General features: G+C 54.0%; 1 protein-coding gene across 2 annotated transcripts; it reads left to right on the forward strand.

The window, feature by feature from the left end:
* Positions 1 to 386: 386 nt before the first annotated feature.
* On the forward strand, positions 387 to 19,911 carry SHKBP1 (SH3KBP1 binding protein 1). 2 transcript variants are annotated; one of them, XM_079985419.1, is made up of 18 exons: positions 387 to 504; positions 679 to 732; positions 2,055 to 2,100; positions 3,310 to 3,383; positions 4,263 to 4,321; positions 4,624 to 4,704; positions 5,501 to 5,671; positions 6,655 to 6,745; positions 7,077 to 7,267; positions 8,042 to 8,157; positions 9,502 to 9,589; positions 10,179 to 10,295; positions 11,939 to 12,109; positions 13,001 to 13,156; positions 13,267 to 13,363; positions 14,630 to 14,808; positions 16,469 to 16,601; positions 18,765 to 19,911. In XM_079985419.1, exons 1-18 carry the CDS (start codon positions 434 to 436, stop codon positions 19,144 to 19,146), a joined length of 2,277 nt encoding a protein of 758 aa, XP_079841545.1. In that variant the 5' UTR covers positions 387 to 433; the 3' UTR covers positions 19,147 to 19,911. The 2 variants fall into 2 exon arrangements, with proteins under 2 accessions (XP_079841545.1, XP_079841546.1); XM_079985420.1 differs by having other exon boundaries at positions 18,768 to 19,911.
* Positions 19,912 to 20,276: the final 365 nt, after the last annotated feature.

Below are 20,276 nucleotides of genomic sequence, written 5' to 3' on the forward strand. Positions count from 1 at the left end.
CGACACGCCCCTCTTTCAGGCCCTCTAGCCCAATGGAGACGCGGAGCAGGCGGGCCCTCCAGCCCGACGCCCAACCCAAGCCAAGGAAGCCCCAAGCGGCGCGGCCAATAGCGAGGCGGGACGAGCCGGGCCTATCAGCGGAGGCGAGCGCGGTTTGTTTACGCCAAGGGCTCCGCCCCGAGGAACCGCACCCAACCTCCTGTCCGCCCGTGGCCAATGGCGAGAGAGGGAGGGCGGGCTCCCCCTCCGCAGCGAGCCAATGGGCGGCGAGGACGCGTTCCGGCCAATGGGTTCCGGAGGAGGGCGGGGTCTCTGCGGCGGGAGGCGGGACTGGAGCGGCCCTGCGTCCAATGGCGTCGCGGCGGAGGCGGAGCAGTGCGCGGAAGCGGCCCTGAGCCCGGAAGGAAGCCGGTCGCGGCTCCGGCGGCGGGCGATGGCGGCGGCGGCGGCGAGTCGAGCGGGCGGCGGGGCGGAGCTCGTGCAGCTGAACGTGGGCGGCCGGAGGCGAGTGGGGGGGGGTCGGCGTCGCCCCCTTGAGGAGGGGAGGGGAGGGGAGGGGAGCCCGCGAAAGGCAGCCAAGGCGCTAGTCCTCAGGGCAGCCGCTTTCCGGCCGGGGGAGGCGGGGCCCTTCTGCCCGGCCTGCGCTCACGGCCCTCCCTCCTCCTCCTTTTTCTGCAGGTTCAGCACCTCCCGCCAGACCCTCACCTGGATCCCGGATTCCTTCTTTTCCAGGTGCCCAGGAGGGGGGGGGGGGTCGGGGGGAAGAGCCCTAAGATCGTCTTTGAGCATCTACACCCTAATTATAAGAGTGGCCGGGGAAACCCAGCCGGATGGGCGGGGTAATAATAATAAAATTATTATTACTATTATTATTATTATTATTATTATTATTACTATTATTACACCCATCCGGCTGGGTTTCCCCAGCTACTCTGGGCAGCACCCAACAGATTAAAAACAGAATAAAACATCAGTCATTAAAAACTTCCCTAAGCAAGGCTGCCTTCAGATGTCTTTTAAAAGTCTGGTAGTTGTTTATCTCCTTGACATCTGATGGAAGGGTGTTCCACAGGGCAGGCGCCACCACCAAGAAGGCCCTCTGCCTGGTTCCCTGTAGCTTTGCTTCTTGCAATGAGGGAACCACCAGAAGGCCCTCGGCATTGGACCTCAGTGTCCAGGCAGAACGATGGGGGTGGAGACGCTCCTTCAGGTCTACTTTCAAGACCAGTATTATGTGGTCTCAGCGGACACTCCCAGTCACCAGTCTAGCTGCCGCATTTTGGATTAATTTTTAGTTTCCAGGTCACCGTCAAAGGTAGCCCCACGTAGAGCGCACAGCAGTAGTCCAAGCAGGAGATAACCAGAGCATTCATCACTCTTGCCAAACAGTCTGCGGGCAGGAAGGGTCTCATTCTGCATACCAGATGGAGCTGGGAGACAGCTGCCCTGGACACCGAATGGACCTGCACCTCCATGGGCAGCTGAGTGTCCAAAATGATTCCCAGGCTGCGCAAATTGGTTCTTCAGGGGCACAGTTGCCCCATTCAGGACCAGGGAGCCCCCCACACCTGTTGGCTGTCTGTCTTCAGCATCACTGGTCAGAAGGATGGGTCACAGGTATTACTTAAAAACAAATAAATTAAGGTGTAGCCCCATTGCAGGTATTTCTTGTCCTCTTGCGCGATGTGGTCCTTGAGGAAGGGGGAAGCCCTGGGACCCCCTGCCCAGGGAATGCTGGCTGGGCTGCCGGGCGTCTCTCCCCTGGACTTGGAGGCCTCATCAAGCATTTCGGGGGGAGGGTTGTTGCTGGGAGGAGGCTCAGGATGCTCGGCCCCCAAGAGCCCCATTTCCTGGGTTGCCCTGCAGAGCTGCCTCTGAGCAGCCAAGGGTCTCCCTGGTGAGAGGAGAGGCCGCATGTCCAGTGGCGGCAGGGGAAGCCAGCCTGTCTTGTCCCCCTGGGCCGCCTTGAGCACAGCCTTCAGGGTGGCTCTGCCTCTCCAGCCTCGCTTGCCCTGATTCAGCAGCAGCCTCACCTGCATCTGTTTGACTTGCAGCCTCCTCAGCGGACGGATCTCCACCTTGAAGGATGAAACGGGGGCGGTGAGTGGCTCTGAGCTCCTTTTCCTTGCTCTGTTCCTGGAGAGCGGGATGAGGGTGGCACAGAGGGTGGCAGGAGGGGTAGCTAGCCTGGTGCCCTCTTGGACTGCAGCTCCCATCATCCCTGACCCCCCTAGCAAGGGGCTGGTGGGAGCTGGAGTCCAATATAGAACCTTAAGGAGAGTCTGCCACCTTCCAAGGGAGCCTGTCCCTCTGTCAGATGGCTCTTGCCATCAGAAGGTTCTTCCTAATGCCTGGAGGCCCCACGTTCCCTGTCTGTGCTGTGAGAAATTAAGTGAAATGAACACCCAGCACATCTGCAGAATCACATCTGCCTAAATGGGGAGAATGAGACTTTTCCCCCAAGAGGTTCTCTGGGCTTCGTTCCTGTGGAGCTTGTCTCAAGGCAGCGTTTTCCAAGACGGGTGCAAGCATAAACAAGTTTTGATTGGTGGAACTGGCACTACTACAGATGCCACATTGGTAAGAACTCAATCTTTTAGTGTGGCAACACAATGGAACTCCCTGCCTATTGGCAAGCATGATGATTGTCTTTTTGGCACCTGCTAAAAACATTTTTGTTTAGACCAGCCTGTTCAGATGCTTAGAAAGTTGATGTGAGTTTTGATCTCTTTTTAGTCTATTGTTAGATTCAGGTAGGTAGCCGTGTTGGTCTGACACAGTCGAAATAAATTAAAAAATGTCCAGTAGCACCTTAGTTGGTCTCTAAAGTGCTACTGGACTTTTTTAAAAAAAAAAAAAAATTCTATAAGTTAGTTTAACTTTTTGAATGTCTTAAATGATTGTTGCTCATTTTTCTCAGTGATACTTTTATTATTATTTTTTTGGAAAACTACTTTGAGGTTCTTTTGACAATCCGTTGGTATATAATTATTATGAAATAAATACATAAATTATAAGCTGACTTTGGCAGCAGCGAATGGCAGCTGGGATGGTGCTCTCCCTCTGCAGCACACAAACTGTGTTTTTCTGTCTGCTACGCTGGCCTTCATCCCTCTTCTCGCATCAGACTCTCTGAGCAGCTTTTCTTCCCAGGGCTGCAGTCGCATTGCGTGCTTCAAAACATCACATGGGGCTTAGTGAGCAGCTGTGGCGTGGCAGGCAAATCACTTGGCTCGGCTTTTTTGAGACACACTGCAAGCTGCCTTGGTGCAAGTCTTCAGCCAAACACCCCTGTCTCTTTCCTCCTAGATCTTCATCGACCGAGACCCCGATATCTTTGCCCCCATCCTCAACTTCCTCCGGACCAAAGAGCTTGACATCAGGTGCGGTGGGAAGACCTCAGCAGCCTCTCTAGGCTGGGCATGGAGCTGGGGGGTGGAGGGGGGTCTGTGTTGGTGCTCTGCTGTTCTAGCACTTTCTTCTGAGATTCCTTGGGAGGCTGGTTGTGCCGGATCAGGTCCAGCATCCTTTTCTCACAGTGGCTGACCAGATTATTGGAGGCGAATTTTCCCTGGTGGCAAATGACAGAACCACGAGACTGATGTAAAATACTCAAACAAGAGTTTTATCACGGCTACACAAACAACAAACACGAAGCATGTGGATGTTCTCTTTCTCAGGCAGTTGCAAACTGCAACTTCTCTCTTTATTCACATCACCACCTGTGCCTAATTAACCTGGAAAACGATTCCCAGAACTCGTAGAAAATGTCCTTAAAGTTACCTGCACCCTTTCCCTGTTTTGTGACGAATGATACTGAACACAAATGCTGCTTTTGGAAAACCCGCAAGTGAAATCTGAGCCCTCTCCTCCTCCTCCATGAATTTGTCCAGTCCTCTTGTAAAGCCATCCAGGCTGGTGGCCATCAGTTCCACAGTTTAACTCTCTGTGTGAAGAAGGACTTCCTTTTCTCTGTCCTGAAATTCACAGCCTTCAGCTTCGCTGCCTCTTCAAGAGTTCTAGAGTTAGGAGAGACGGAGAACAACTTCTCTGTCCCCACTTCTTCCAGGCCATGCATAATCTTTTAAACCTCTGTCTTGCCATCTCTTTCTTGTCAGTTCTCTAAACAAAAAATTACGAATGCGTCAACCTTTCTTCCTAGCCCTCAGTTTCCCTCTGGCCTTTTTGGCAGGTGGGTGTCTGCCATGCAGACTTGGGGGGGGGGTGAGGCTCCCTGGTGACCTTTCGTTTTCCGCCCCCAGGAGGACCAACGTTTCACTGCTCCTGCACGAAGCACAGTTCTACGGGATCACACCGCTAGGTATGCACAAAGGGGGATCTGACTTGCCTGGGCAGCACGTGGTTTGTTGTTGTTTTTGCAAAGTCTGAATTTTGGGGGTGGGGGGGCTTGCACCATGTTGTGGTCCCAAATAGTTGGTGCCTTTGTGATTTGTCTCTGCTCTCCCTGCTTAAATTTCCTGTTCCAGCCCCCCCCCCCCACTGCACTCGGAGCCACCTCCAGAGAGGCAGCAGGGCTGGGGGGGCAAGGGGCCTCAGTGCCCCCCAGGGTCCAAGGCCACGGTGGGCTGATCTGATCCTCTTCCTTGCTTCCCTTGTGTCTAGTGCGCCGCCTGCAGTTACACGAGGAGCTGGAGCGCTCGTCCTGCGGGAGTGTCCTTTTCAACGGCTACCTGCCGCCACCAGGTAGGAGGCAGGGCACACCTGGGGAAGGGAGGGGGAGCTTTGTGGGACTTTGGATTTACTTATTTATTCCATAAAATTTGCACACCACTTGATTGATCGGTAACCCTCAAAGCAGTTTATGAAAGGATAAAACAATGTTATCAAGTAAAATCTACAATACTTGGCCAACTCCCAAGAGACTGCGACCTGCTCACAAAATTAAAAACTGGCAGGGAACTTCTTTGGGGGGAGCAGTGACCTATCACAGACGTCCAGTGATCTGTCAGTAGATCACAATCTACCTGTTGGACGTGCCTGCTTTAAAATATACAAAGCAGATCAAAACTTTCATGGACTTTCTAAGCGCCTGGGCAGGCGTGTCTAAACAATGATTTTAGCAAGTGCCCGAAAGAGTGTCTGCCTGACGTCAAGGGGCAGGGAGTTCCAAAGTGCAGGTCCTGCCAGACTAAAAGATTGATTTCTTATAAACACGGAACAGGGATTATGTGGCAGTTCTGCCAGTTTAAGTGGTCAGGTGGGCACAAGAGGGGTGAGGAGATCCTGCAGGTAAACTGGTCTTAAGTGCTTAAGGGCTTTATGTACTAATACTAACACCTTGAGCAGCCCACGGCAAATGGGCAACCAGCGCTGACGTCTGAGCACCAAAGGCAGGATATGCTGGCCAGGCCTCCCTCGTGCTGCAGTAATTTGGGCTGGGGGTGGAGGTCCCGGTGCCCATGACTAAGGCTGGGGTGGCTCTGCCCCCCCCCACCTCGCCCTCTTGCTCAGCCATCCCCGCCCCTCCTCTCCTTCCCAGTCTTCCCTGCCAAACGGAGGAACCGCCACAGCGTCACGGGAGCACAGCTGGCGGCCCGCGCGGGGAACTTCTCGGAGCGGGGCCTGGTGCGCCGGAGCAACACCATGCCCCCCAACCTGGGGAATGCAGGGCTCCTGGGGCGGCTGCTGGAGGAGAGGGCCTCAGCCACAGGTACCTGCCCCTCCAGGGAGATGGGGGAAGAAGGTGCAGGGGCTGCCAGCAGGAGGGAGTTTGGGTCTGGGTCTCAGATACTGGGGGGGCGGGGTCTCCCTTGCCCCACCCTCTCTGCTGTCAAAGGGGGGCAGCAGTAGCAACAACTAGGGAGCTGCACACCTCCCATGTTCCCATTTTCAGGGTCAGTGATTCCCCGAGTGGATGACATGGTCCCATGAGGGGCAGTGTGGTGTAGTGGTTAAGAGCGGTGGACTCGTAATCTGGTGAACCGGGTTCGCTTCCCCGCTGCTCCACCTGCAGCTGCTGGGTGACCTTGGGCCACTCACACTTCTCTGAAGTCTCTCAGCCCCACTCACCTCACAGAGTGTTTGTTGTGGTCGAGGAAGGGAAAGGAGATTGTGAGCCGCTTTGAGACTCCTTAGGGTGGTGATAAAGTGGGATATCAAATCCAAACTCCTCTCCAAACTCTACAAAGTATATACATGTGGATCTATCCCATATGGGGATAATCCCAGTGTCCTCTAGTGGCTGGAAGCCAACAGAGCATCTCTAGCTAAAAAAACTGTTCCAATGATGGAGAAAGTCAAAGAGAGAGGTGTGCTGCGTGCCTTGTCCTTTTGTTACCTGGACAGGTAAGGTCACACCCACCTCTAGTCACATGCAAGAGGAAGGATGTCCCAGCCAGGAGGAAACAGGAAGCTTTTGACTGGCTGGACCAAACATTCCCCCGCATGTCCACTCTAGCAAAACAAGGAATGTTGTACTTGACTGCATCACATCCCACATGCATCCCAAATGGGCCTTCTTTATCCCCTGGGATGTGACCAGGTGAGGCTGGGGAGCTGGCGACCTGTGGCGACCCCAGTTCCCCTTTTCCACTGGCCCCGGGTGCCAGAAGGGGGATGTCCCGCAAGGGAACAGCCAGGCAGGGGAGGGGGTCTTGCTCAGCGTCTCTCTTTGTCTGCACCCCTTTCCTCCAGGAGTGACGGGTGACCCTGGTGTGGTGCGTCTGGTGTGTGGGCACCACAACTGGATTGCGGTGGCCTTTGCTCAATTCTTCGTCTGCTACCGGTGAGTGACCCTCTTGGCCATGGGGAGGCAAACTAAGGTCCAGGTATCAGCATGTTTTTACTTGAGTAGAATGTGCCCTTTTATTTAAAACATATCTCTGGGTTATTTGTGGGGCATAGGAATTTGTTCATTTCCCACAAAAAAATATAGTCCGGCCCCCCACAAGGTCTGAGGGACAGTGGACCGGCCCCCTGCTGAAAAAGTTTGCTGACCCCTGCTCTTGGGCCTCCCCAGCCCAGAGGTTCAGCTGGATGCTCTGGGGTCCAAGAGCCCCCTCTTCCCTCCCTCCCAGCCCCCCACCCCCTGCCTGACTGCTCTTTCTGCCCCCTAGGATGAAAGAGACGTCTGGCTGGCAGCTGGCTTTCTGCAGCCCCCGGCTGGACTGGGTCATTGAGCGGTTGGCGCTGAACGCCCGGGTGCTCGGGGGCTCCCTGGGAGACAGCGACAAGATGGTGGCGGCCGCCTCCTGCAGCGAGATCCTCCTCTGGGCTCTGCAGCCCGACGGGAACGGCACAGAGATTGGTGAGGCCTGGCAGCCCCTGCGGGGGTCGCTTCAGGGCGGAACCAGGCAGCCTCCAGTTGGGGGAGCTCATAGGCTCTGGCCTTGCCCAGGGCCAAGTGGAATGGCCCCTCCGAGGGGCACTCAGGTCCAGCCTCAGGGAGTTTCAGCCCCCAAGCCCTGCTGCCCCCTGGCATTGTCCCAGCCCCAAGCCCAGTGAGCTCCCAGTCATGGGGTCTAGCAGCTGATGTGGGGATAGCCACTAGATTAGATGTCTCCCCCCTCCCAGGCAGGATATTGATAAATTATTTTAATATCATTTTCATTTAGACCATAACATGCTGTAAATTTTATGGAAATGGTTTAATATTGGAAGATAAATTGTAAACAGATCAGAACATTGGCAGGATTATTGTAATAACCTGCAGTTTCATAATAGTATATATTTAAAGCAGGTGAATAAAGATTTCTGTTTGATTTATCGTGTCCTCAATTTTGCCTGGGGAGGGGGCATCAGGAAGGTGTTTGTCCTCTCATTGATACATGTCTCTTCGAAATTTCCTTTCTTGCAGTGCCTCCCTTTGTTGCTTCCCACAAACACTGTTCTCCCATGAGCCCTTTAAAAGGGGGCTGGGCGGGTCTGTAGGGGCCCCATAGGCTACTCCTCCTGCCTCTGGAGGTCGGGGGGAGGCCCCTCTTGTGCCTTTCATGCCCCACTTTGGGACTTCCCCTTTGGCCCTCTTCTCCTGGTCCGATCCGACGGGAATGTTCCTCAGACCCTCTCTCTTTCCCTCTAGGTGTCTTCCACCTGGGAGTCCCCGTGGAGGGTCTGTTCTTCGTGGGCAGCCAGCTCATCGCCACCAGCCACACGGGGAAGATTGGCGTCTGGAACGCAGTCACCAAACACTGGCAGGTGGGCAGGCAGCCCGGCGCCCGGTCTCTGGGTGAAGGGTGGCAGGGGCTGCAGCTGCAGACTTCCTCTCCTGGAAGCCACCTCCAGAGCTTGTTGGCAGCAGCCACACGGGGGAGAAAAAGGTGGTTGCTGGGAGGTGGGGGGGGCGCAGAACAGAGCCAAGGGTCTCGGGGTCTCGGCTCCTCTTGAGTACCATGTGCAGTTTCTGGGGTGACCCTAAACAGGTCAAGTCTCCCTCCCCCAAAAAAGTGTCTATTGATATATTTATTTTGTGAATTGTTCCCCATGGCTTTTCCTATGGGAATGTTCAGGGAGGCAGGAGAGGATATATTGTTTATTAATATCCTTCCTAACTTGCGCTAGCAAGTTTCTTTACTTTGCAGAGTTTACATTCCCCTTTTTACATGAACAGCAGATGGCTGGTTGCAGGCTCGTGTGAGCCTCTCACTATTATACAATTCAGTCTGTCTCAGGTTGAATTGCACGTTCCTGGTAGATTCCTTTGAATCCCTCTTAAAAGAATAAAGAGTCCACAACCTTATTCAAAGTCAATAAAAGAAGTTTACTCACATCAGTTCACAGTTGGATTCCTGAAGGCAGACTTATTACAAATATGTACGTGTGGATCAACCCCACATGAGGGAATAATCCCAGTGCTTCTGAGCTAGCAGAGCAGTCCTAGCTAAAAGCTGGTCAAACGTAGAAGGGATTCAAAAAGAGGGAGGTGTGCTGCGTGACTCATCCTTTTGTTACCTGGACAGGTGAGGTCACTCCCACCTTTAGTCACATGCAAAAGGAAAGATGCTCCAGGCCAGGAGGAACAGGAAGTTTTGACTGGCTGAACCAAACATTCCCTCGCATGTCTTCTCTAGCATTGCAAGGAATGTTATACTTGACTGCCTCTCATGGATCACACCTCACATTTCCCTCGCCTCATCCACAGCCTCACAGGTGCATCATGGTGGCTGTCCTCCTCTGGCTTCCCATTTGCTGTCCTCAAAATAGAACCAGAGAATGGAAAAGCGGAAAGGGAACCCGAGGGCCACTAGACCAACCCTCTGCTAGAACACCCACGAGAGAGGGCCACTCAACCTCTCTTTCAAGCCCGTCCCCTTCCCAGGTTGTCCGTTCCACTGTCAAATGGATCTTCCCAAAGTTTGTCCTAAGATTTAGTCTGAAACTCCTTTCTTGCAACTGGAAGCCGTTGGTTCAGGTCTTGCCCCCTGGGGCAGCAAGAAACAAGCCTTTCAGATATTTGGAGAGGGCTATGAGCTTGCCGCCTGCCGCCTGTTTGCCTCCCAGTTCTTTTTCTGACCGCTCTCCCCCTCCCTCCGGCCCCCACAGACTCAGGACATGGTCCCCATCAACAGCTACGACGCGGCCGGCTCCTTCTTGCTCCTGGGGTGCAACAACGGGTCCATCTACTATGTAGGTGAGTGACGGGGAGGAGGCTCCTTGGCACGGAGGTCTCCTCCAGCCCTTTCCAGGGCCAACGGGGAGCCCATGCTTTCTGCGTGGAGGGAAAAGCGAGGGCCAGGCAGACAGGGCAACCAAACTCCACGCGGTTTCTCCTCTCCGCCGAGACAACATAAGACCGGTCTTGAAAGACCTACATTGGCTCCCAGGACGTTTCCAAGCACAATTCAAAGTGTTGGTGCTGACCTTGAAAGCCCTAAACGGCCTCTGCCCAGGATACCTTAATGAGCATCTCCACCCCCATCATTCAGCCCGGACACTGAGGTCCAGCTCCGAGGGCCTTCTGGCGGTTCCCTCCCTGTGAGAAGTGAGGTTACAGGGAACCAGGCAGAGGGCCTTCTCGGTGGTGGCGCCCGCCCTGTGGAACATTCTCCCATCAGATGTCAAAGAAATTAACAACTACCTGCCTTTTAGAAGACATCTGAAGGCAGCCCTGTTTAGGGAAGCTTTTAATGACTGATGTTTTAATGTATTTTTAATTTTTTGTTGGAGGCCGCCGAGAGTGGCGAGGTATAAATAATAATTTTTTATTATTGTCTGCTTAGATGTTCAGAAGTTCCCGCTGCGCATGAAGGACAACGACCTCCTGGTGACGGAGCTCTATCGTGATCCCTCGGAGGATGCCATCACCGCCCTCAGTGTCTACCTGACGCCCAAGAGCAGTAAGGGCCTCTGCTCCTCCTCCTCCTCCTCCTCCTCCTCCCTGCCCCCCCATCTCTGCCTTCAGAGCTGGGCAAGGGAGGTCTGGGCAGCTAGCCCTTCTGCCCCCTTCTCTACTTGCTTCAGCAATGTAGCCCTCCCCGGGGGCCATCTAGTCCAACCCCCTGCCATGCAAGAATCTCAGATAGATCATGAATGACAGGTGCCCATCCAACCTCTGCTTAAAAACCTCCATGGAAGGAGCGGCTGCCACCTCCCCTTAAAGTTTGGTCAGATTGGACCATGGAGCCCCTGGGATTCCCTTCCAACTCTGCGGTTCTGTGGCTCCATGACTCTGGAATCTCCTTTATTGCCTTTTGAATCTGTTGGTTTGTAATGACCAATTAGGTTCTTTTAATCTGTTTAGGTCTTTAACGTAGATGAGACCCAGTACACTCTAGGAAGGCACAAGTAAACCTCAGACAACCAATATTGGATTTTCTCTGTAATATTGCTTTATTGATTCACAAGTAATTCACATGTCAAGACAAGGAATATGGACTCCACCAGACATCCATTCATACACCTTTCATACTCACCACTCTTCACTCTTCTCTGAACAGATCAGGTTCAGTGAGAGCCACGGAGGACACAAACAACAGCGCTGTCAAATGTCTGGCACACAACTTAGGCTGGAGGGCTTTGCCATATATACACCTCATTGTTCATCTGATGCTTGGCATTACACAACTCCTTACTCCTTGTTTTTGGCATCTCACATCCTTGTCCTTGGCATCTTCTCACAACTCTTATCTTACCAGCTCCAAGGGCCTTCTGGCGGTTCCCTCATTGCGAGGTTACAGGGAACCAGACAGAGGGCCTTCTTGGTTGTGGTGCCCGCCCTGTGGAACACCCTCCCGTCAGATGTCCAGGAAATAAGCAGCTATCCTATTTTTAAAAGACATCTGAAGGCAGCCCTGTTTAGGGAAGTTTTTAATATTTAATGCTGTGTTGTTTTTAGCACTTGATTGGGACCCGCCAAGAGTGGCTGGGGAAACTCAACCAGATGGGCGGGGTATAAATAAGAAATTATTATTTTTGTTGTTGTTATTATACCTCAAAGGTCGTGTTGTGTAGCCCATCTCCATGCCTCCTTGTATGTGCTGTTCTTGTACCGTTCCCAGCACACACTGTTTTTGCCAAAACATCACGATGTCTTCCGCATTCTATTAGCGCTTTTACAACACAGTTCACGGACAGTTCCCGGACAGTTCCAAGACTTCACATCCATTTTGCGGTGTTCTTCAGCCATCTTTTGGCCCATACAAACCATACCATTCGTCACAGGTTCGAGTCCTGCCCTCCAGAGAAGGAGGATACAATCTTCTTCTGTGTACAGCCCTTCAGATATTTGAAGATGGCTCTCCTGTCATCTCTCAGTCTCCCCTTTTCCAGGCTAAGCATCCCCAGCGCCCTTAGTTGTTCCTCCAAGCCCTCCCTGCATTGTCTCCTGGAGAGGACCTGTCCTGGGTCCGCTGCCCCACTCCATCCAGCAAAGCCCCCCAATCGCAGTCTGGTGGGGATCCCCCTCCGGGTCCCCATCACCCAGGGGCCACAGTGAGCCATGACATTTGGGTGACCCCGGGGGCACTTCCTTGTCTCCCAGGCAACAGTGGCAACTGGATTGAGATAGCCTATGGCACCAGCTCCGGCACGGTCCGCGTCATCGTCCAGCACCCGGAGACGGTCAGCTCGGGGCCCCAGCTCTTCCAGACCTTTGCCGTTCACCGCAGCCCTGTCACCAAGGTGATGTTGTCCGAGAGACACCTCATCTCAGGTACTGGGGAGGGGAGAGGGCGGCCCTGGGGGTGAGGAAAGGGGGCTGTTTAGCTTAGGCAAAAGGAGAGGAAGAGGCAAGCAGATGGAAGGGTCAAAAACAGGTCGGCAAGGTTTACCAGCCAGGGGCCAGATCACTCCCACGGAGATCGTCTGTGGGCCGGACTGGCACAGCGCAACTCGGAAATCGCATCTGCACATGCCCAGACTCCGGAAATTGCGCCTGCGCAGGTGCAATTTATATCGTCTGGACATGCGCAGATGTGATTTTTGGTATCTGCCCCACCCTCCGGCCCTAGGAGTCCTCACAAGGGAGCTGGGCCTGGAGGAAGAACTGGGAGGGGAGGGACTCCATCGTGCAAGGCCTCCTTCCACCTCCCTTGCCCCACTCTCTGCTTCTCAATGGGTATTGTATTGTTTCATGTACTGTGACTTGCCGTTGTTTTATTGATTACAGTTTAGATATTATTGTAACTGTTGAGTGGATTTCTGTTTAACTTTTATATGTTATATTATTTTATACTATTCTAATTGACTGTTGAATGTTACTTTTTTGATGTAGGCTGCCTATTTTAAAGTTATGTTTTATGATCACATGTTTGTATTGCATTAGATTGTTATAAGATGTACATTTTTTGTTTTTTGAGTGTTGTAAGATAGAAAGGCAGTATACAAATTAAAAAGGATGATGATGATGGTATCTGCGCATGCACAGATGTGATTTTGGGCGTCGCTCGGCGAGTCCCTGCATCGCGTTGCACCAGTTTAGCGCAGCACGTGGGGGACTTGCCGAGGGGGCTGCTCGTGGGCCGGTGAAACGGTCTTTGTGGACCACATCTGGCCCATGGGCCACACGCTCCTCCCCCCACCGCCTCCCCTCTCTCCTCCCCAGTCTGCGCTGACAACAACCACGTCCGCACGTGGACCGTGACCCGCTTCCGCGGCATGATCTCCACGCAGCCCGGCTCCACTCCGCTGGCCTCCTTCAAGATCCTCGCCCTGGAGTCGGTGGACGGGCACGGAGGCTGCAGCGCCGGCACCGACATTGGCAAGTGGGGGCTGGCTGGGGGGAGGGAGGGAGGGTTGGTTGGGCCCCCCAGAGGAGCACCCCGCCATCGCTTTGCCAGGCATGTGACCCCCCTCCCCTCTCTCTTGCAGGCCCCTTTGGGGAACGGGACGACCAGCAGGTCTTCCTCCAGAGGGTGGTGCCAGACGCCAGCAAGCTCTACGTGCGACTCTCCTCCACGGGCAAGAGGTGGGTCAGGGGAAGCCCTCCTTGGCGCAGCAGCGCGGAGATAACCTGCGGAACTCCCTCCCCCAGGAGGCAGGGACCAAGCAGGGTGGCTTGGGAAGGGGGCCGGACAGATTCACCGAGGAAGAGAGGGCTATCGAGGGCCACTTGCCAGGATGGCTCTGTTCTGCCCTCCACGGTCAGAGGCAGTGATGCTTCTGAATCACAGTTGCTGCAAAACACAGGAGGGGAGAGGGATACTCGTGCTCAGATCCCATGAGACTGTGGGATCCCATGAGTACTCCCTGGTCCTGAATGGGGCAGCTGTGCCCCGAAGGGCCAGGTCCGCAGCCTGGGAGTCATTTTGGACCTACAGCTGTCCATGGAGGTGCAGGTCCATTCGGTGTCCAGGGCAGCTGTCTGCCAGCTCCACCTGGTACGCAGGCTAAGACCCTCCCTGCCCGCAGACTGTCTCTCCAGAGTGGTGCATGCTCAGGTTATCTCCCGCTTGGACTACTTCCATGCGCTCTATGTGGGGCTCCCTTTGAAGGTGACCCAGAAACTGCAGCTAGTCCAGAATGTGGTAGCCAGACTGGGGACTGGGAGCAGCTGCTGAGACAACGTAACACCGGTCTTGAAAGACCTACGTTGGCTCCCAGGATGTTTCCAAGCACAATTCAAAGCATTGGTGCTGACCTTAAAGACCTAAACGGCCTCGGTTCAATATAACTGAAGGAGCGTCTCCACCTCCATCGTTCTGCCCAGAAACCGAGGTCCAGCTATGAGGGCCTTCTGGCGGGTCCCTCATTGCGAGAAGGGAGGTTACAGGGAACCAGGCAGAGGGCCTTCTTGGTGGTGGCGCCCACCCTGTGGAATGCCCTCCCATCAGATGTCAAGGAAATAAACAACTATCTGACTTTTAGAAGACACCTGAAGGCAGCCCTGTTTAGGGAAGTTTTAAATGACTGATGTTTTAATGTATTTTTAACCTTCTGTTGGAAGCCACCCAGAGTGGCTGGGGAAACCCAGCTAGATGGATGGGGTATAAATAATTTATTATTATTATTATTATTATTATTATTATTATTATTATTATGGTCCTCTGGTTGGTCTCTGTGAGAACAGGATGCTGGCCTAGATGAGCCAGGCTCTTCCTCTGTTCTTATGGAGCCTCCAGGTCCAGAGGCAGTCTACCTGTATTCCTAGCTTCTCAGGGGTATTTGGAGGCTGGACTGGATGGGCCCCCTTTGTCCCTGACCCCCTCCTTCTCTTCCCCCCTGCCCTCCGCAGGATCTGCGAGGTGCGCTCTGTCGACGGGTCCCCCATCACGGCCTTCGCGGTGCAGGAGTGCGAGGGCTCCAGCCGCATCGGCTCCCGCCCCCGCCGCTACCTCTTCACCGGCCACACCAATGGCAGCCTGCAGATGTGGGACCTCACCACCGCCATGGAGGTGGTGGGCCAGCCGGCAGGTGAGCCAGGCGGGGCGGGGGGGGCAACGGGGCTGGTCGTCCCCCCACAGGAGGGCACACTGGCCCAGGAGCTGCCTTGGTGCCTGTCCCAGGCAGCAGCCATGTGCGGAGGAATTAACTGAAGAACCACGTGGGGGTCTGGAGGCCGCAGGGAGGCCGGGTGCTGTGGCCGGATTCTGGCAGGCCGCACAGGGCACTTCTGGCTCTCTCTTGCTTCCTTACTGGGCAGTCACTTTTCTTGTAGAGTTTGAAGAGTCCCCCAGGGGTCATCTGGCCCAACCCCTTGCAGTGCAAGGAGCACAGCTCTAGAATCCCTCACAGGCGGCCGCCCAACTTCCAAGGAGAGTCCACCATGCCCAGGGGGCGCACGCAGCCCCCGGAATGGGGCAAACCTCTCCGGGCATCTTCCTGATGAAGCGCAGCCTGGGACATTCACAAATCAGTCCCGGTGCGCACCAGCGACACATATCAAAAGACGTGCGCATGCTCGCTCAGCAGAGTATAGCAGAAACAAACGTGGAGCGTGAACGTAGCATTCTAAGGGATTTATTAAGCAACGTATACAAGACAAAGCAAGCATGGTGTCCTCTCACTTCCCCAAGAGGGAGAGAATAAAGAAAAGTACAGCACAGCGGAAGAGAGATAAGACTGACTTCCGTTCTCACACTTTCCAAGCCTAGAAAGTAAACACAGACGTGATGTAACAATCACACATCCAGCAACGGAGGAGTGAAATTCTAACAGTCCCGAGATCACAGTCATGTAATTGTCTTCTCTGGCAATCCTTCATAGCCGAGTAAGATTGTCTTCCATGAACACGGCCTTAACAGTGAGTCTGCGAGTGACTGTGGAGGCCAATTCTGGATCCACACGTCCTTCCACAGTGGGATTTCCATGCAGGAGTTGATCACAGTGTGGATTTGCCAAGCGTGCCTTCCTCTTCGCACGTTTCTCCCTTGTGCCCTGAGTTCGAGTGTCTTCAAAGCCCAAGACACCTTTGGCCAAGGCTGTTCTCCAACTGGAGCGCTCGCAGGCACCAGTGTTTCCCAGTTGTCAGTGTTAATACTACATTTTTTTAGATTTGCCTTGAGAGAGTCTTTGAACCTCTTTTGTTGACCACCAGCATTACGCTTTCCATTCTTAAGTTCGGAATAGAGTAGTTGCTTTGGAAGACGGTCATCAGGCATCCGCACAACATGACCAGTCCAACAAAGTTGGATGTTGTAGAGTTGGAAGGGACCCCCAAGGCAAGGGTCGTCTCGTTCTGCCCCCTGCAATGGAGAAATCTCCACTAAACATCCAGGACAGATGACCGTCTGACCTCTGCTTAAAAACCTCCAAGGAAGGAGAGGCCACCACCTCCTGAGGGAGCCTGTTCCACTCTTCCTGATCTCCTTCCCTGTGACTTGAAGCCATGGGTTCGAGTCCTCCCCTCCAGAGCAGGAGGAAACCAGCTTGCTCCCTCTTCCGTGGGGATCTCCTCTCAGTCTCCTCTTTTCCAGGTTAAACCCCACCCACCTGCTTCAGCTGTTCCTCCCCAGGGTTACTTTCCTGCAACGGCTGTGCCACACACCAGCCCCTGGCACAGGCAGGCTAATCACTTGCTGGGCCCATAAATTCCTCCTTCCATCTCCCCCCCCCCTTTTCCTGCCTTCCTCAGACGCGGGGGGTCTCTCGGAGGAGGAACTTCTGCAGGAACTGGAGCAGTGTGACTTGGCTCTCTCCCACTCCCTCGAGGCCCACCCGGCCAGGCCTTTGGCTCCCCCCAGCGCTCCTTGGACTGCCAGCACCAGGTAGAGATTGGCACTCTGCGTGGAGGGAGGCCAGGGAGGGAGGGGGGGGAAGGCAACCCCCAGCCCAGCCTCCTTGCCGAGGGCTCACAATTCCAGGCTAGCGGCTCTTCCCCAGGGGCAGTGGAGGGCAGCTGCGCCCCCATGGGTCACTCGCTCTGGGTGGCATCTTCCTGAGCAAGGCACACCGGAGGCTGTGGCAGCCACCAGCCTGGGTGGCTTCGAAAGAGGGCGGCACAAATTGATGGAGGGGGAGAGGGCAAAGGATGGCTGGCTGTGCTGTGCCTCTTCTGACTGCTGGTGGTTGGAAACCTCAGGAGGGAAAGGGGCTCCTGTCTTCAGGTTTCCTTTAATGGGCATCTGGTTGGCAGAGGCAGACCCCTCGCCCCCTTGGCAAGGAGATGTCTCGGTGCCTCTGAAGCCAGGAGAGACCATGGAGAGGAAACGCAACCAGTTTGCTTTGGGTGGCCTTGGCCAGCCTGACCCCCCCCCCTTGGTGTACCCCCGCTTGCTGGCCACGGGGGGGGGGGGATCAGGATGCTGGACCCGAGGGGCTCCCCTTGGCCTCATCCAGCTGCCAGGCTCTTCCTATGGTGACCTATTGTGATAGCAGATCCTCCCTGCCCAGGAACAGTCTACCTCTGGATACCAGATAATGGGGAACATTAGGGGAATACTTTTGCACTCAGGTCCTGTTTGGGGGTTTCCCTTGGAGGTGTCTGGTTGTGAGAAGAGGAGGTTGGGCGAGATGGGCCCTCGGCCTGATCCTGCAGCCAGACCCTTCTTGCGCCCTCCTGGCCCTCCCTCAGGGGACTCTAGCCTTCATGGGCGCAGATTATATCTATATAAGGTTCATTAAATTTTTCAAATATTTTCACAATAACCTTCAAATCAAATAATTATATTTCGTAAGTTGACTTCCCACCCTCACTTCTGCTGTGTTTATACTCGAATCTTTATTACTGCAGTATTTATTACTTTCCCCCGCTGCTTTTATCTCAATTCCTGCCCGCAATTTCATTTGGCAGTAATATTTTTTCAAGATAGTCCACAAAAGGCCTCCATTCCTCTATAAAAAGTTTCTCACTTAGTTCTCTTCATTTCACTGTCAGCTTTGCCATTTCTGCAGAGGCCATTACTTTCAGAAGACGCACTTCCTTTGGTGCAACCTTTTCTTCTTTCCATTTCTGCACATACGATATTCCAGCTGCTGTTGCCACATACCGTATTTTTCGCTCCATAAGACACACTTTTTTCCTCCTAAAAAATAAGGGGAAATGTCTGTGCGTCTTATGGATCGAATGTGTGGTCCCTGGAGCTGAATTGCCCAGGGGCAAAAAGCAGGTCCTGCTTTTTTTTTTTTGAAAGAGGGAAGGGGGTGTTGAAACAAAGTTGCTGATCAGTAAGCTATCGGGAGGGAGATAAGGGACGCTGGAGATAAAGGAGGCTGCCTGGGAGGGGGGAGGTAAAGAGCAAACTTGTAAGGAGAGGAGACAGGAAGACTAAAGCAATGAGGAGAGAAATTAGAAGAAAAGGAGGAGCAAAAAACTGCCCCAGCTAAGGAAAAGACTCTAAGACAAACAAGAGGGAAGAGAGTGTTGAAAGGAAGCAGCTGAGCAGCGATCGGCAAGCGATCGGGAGGGAGATAAGGGACGCTAGAGATAAAGGAGGCTGCCTGGGAGGGGGGAGGTAAAAGCACATGGATCCTCAGGATTTTTGCATTGGGTCACCCCAAATTCTGAATCAGATCACATAGCATGTCCATGGCTACAGCCTGCACCAAAAAATCATGCATCCACTGTTTTGTGGGGCCGCAATGGTGCAAAAACGTCGGTGCAAAGCACGGATCCACAGGGATTCTCAGGATTTTTGCATTGGGCTATTCCAAACTCGCCGTCAAATCATTTCTGTGGCTGCAGCATGAACCACAAAAATCATACACCCACTGTTTTGTTCAGAATATTTTTTTTCTTGTTTTCCTCCACTAAAAACTAGGTGTGTCTTATGGTCAGGTGCGTCTCATGGAGCGAAAAATACGGTAACATAAATAGTTTTGTCCTCTTCTTTGGAGCTTCCGGTCTTTGGGGAACGGCCCATTTTAACGTCTTCTTCCTTTCATTCCAGAGCATTCCTCATAATCTGCCTTTGCTGCTTCTTCTTCCCCAGGAGCCTCCAGTGCCAAGACTCGGACGGCCCCTGGGACAAGGCGGCCAGGGGCTCCCCGGCCCCCGCCTGCCGCTTCGGCCGCGAGAACCCGCCCCCCCTGGACTCCCCCCACCTGCAGCGCGGAGACCCAGACCGCCGGCGCCTGAGTGGGAACTTTGTGGAGCGCTGCCAGGAACTTGCCCGCTCCTCTGGGCTGGCCCAGCCGGACCCCCGGTGGGTCCCCAGGGAGCAGCAGGGGGCCAAGGCCAGGCGTGGCGGCGGGGGCCCTGCTGGCGGGGGGGCCACGGCGGCCCCGAGACCCCCCAGCCCAAGCCCCTCGCCCGGCGAGCCCCCCCTCCCACTGGCCCCGTCCAAAGTGCGGCTCAGCGAGACCTCCTTCTGACCCTCCCCAAAAGGAGGCGTCACTCCGACCAAAGACCCTCGTGCAGCCGGGGGGGGGGGCAGCCTTTGCTTCCGGCCTCCTGCGCCACCGTGGGGAGGAGCGCAGGGCTGGCCTCTGAGCCCTCCTCTTCCTCCTGCCGAACCCCAAACGCTTGCGCCTCCCTCCCCAAGTGACTTCCAGTCCTCTCAGGGTCTCCTTGCCCCCTTCTCCCCCGGCGCTGGGTGCTTTTCTCCCCAGCGAGGGATTTTGCACAGGTCTGCAGCAGCATCCATGGGGGGACCCTTCTCCTCCTCCGTGGGGAAGGCCCAGGGGGTGGGGGGTGGCTGTTGTCTCCCTCCCTCCCCGCCCCCCCCCCCATTGACAAGCCAAAGCTCAATAATGCCTCTCTTTTGTATCAGTCTGAGACTGGCCATGCAATAAAATGTGGAAGGCTGCCTCTGTGGGTATCTTGGGGGGGGCAGGAGAAAGGAAGAAGAAATAAAAGAAAAAGAAGGAATGCCAGCTTCAGAATACCTCCTTGTTTATTGTTACATTCGTAGCAGGCAGAGGGCCTTCTCGGTGGTGTCGCCCTCCCACCAGATGTCAAGGAAATAAACAACTGTCTGACTTTTAGAAGACCTCTGAAGGCAGCCCTGTTTAGGGAAGTTCTTATGTTGGATGTTTTATCATGTTTTTAATATTCTGTTGGGAGCCGCCCAGAGTGGCTGGGGAGGCTCAGCCAGATGGGTGGGGTATAAGCAATAAATTATTATCCTTATTTTATTATACCCCAAGCAGCTGTCCCCCAAGGTCACCCATGTGGGGCAGGATGAGAGGGGCAGAAGGACACTCAGAGCTGAATGGGGTGTCTGGAGTGGGAAGAGAGCACAAGCCCCTTCGGGGTTAGCGGGGAAATCCAGGGAGAAAAGGCTGGAGGCCTCCTTCACACAGTGCAGGGATGGGTGGATGGAAGATGAATGAATGAATGAATGAATGAATGAATGAATGAATGAATGAATGAATCTTTATTTGTGTTAGCCATCAGCCATAGCAATAAAACAATACGATATACAAAGAATAGAAATAGGAAGTCAGTAATATCAAATAATATCCTGTAATAATATCAAGTAATATCCTGCCCACCTAGCAGT

This window comes from Podarcis cretensis, assembly GCF_951804945.1.
Source record: "Podarcis cretensis genome assembly, chromosome: 8".
In the NCBI taxonomy this organism is placed as follows: domain Eukaryota; kingdom Metazoa; phylum Chordata; class Lepidosauria; order Squamata; family Lacertidae; genus Podarcis; species Podarcis cretensis.

Excerpts from the sequence above, each read along its gene's own strand:
- SHKBP1 (XM_079985419.1), top strand. The coding sequence starts at position 434 with ATGGCGGCGGCGGCGGCGAGTCGAGCGGGCGGCGGGGCGGAGCTCGTG. Across the intron at positions 2,101-3,309 it reads TGAAGGATGAAACGGGGGCG|ATCTTCATCGACCGAGACCC; the intron begins GTGAGTGGCTCT and ends CTTTCCTCCTAG. Across the intron at positions 9,590-10,178 it reads CGGGTCCATCTACTATGTAG|ATGTTCAGAAGTTCCCGCTG; the intron begins GTGAGTGACGGG and ends TTGTCTGCTTAG.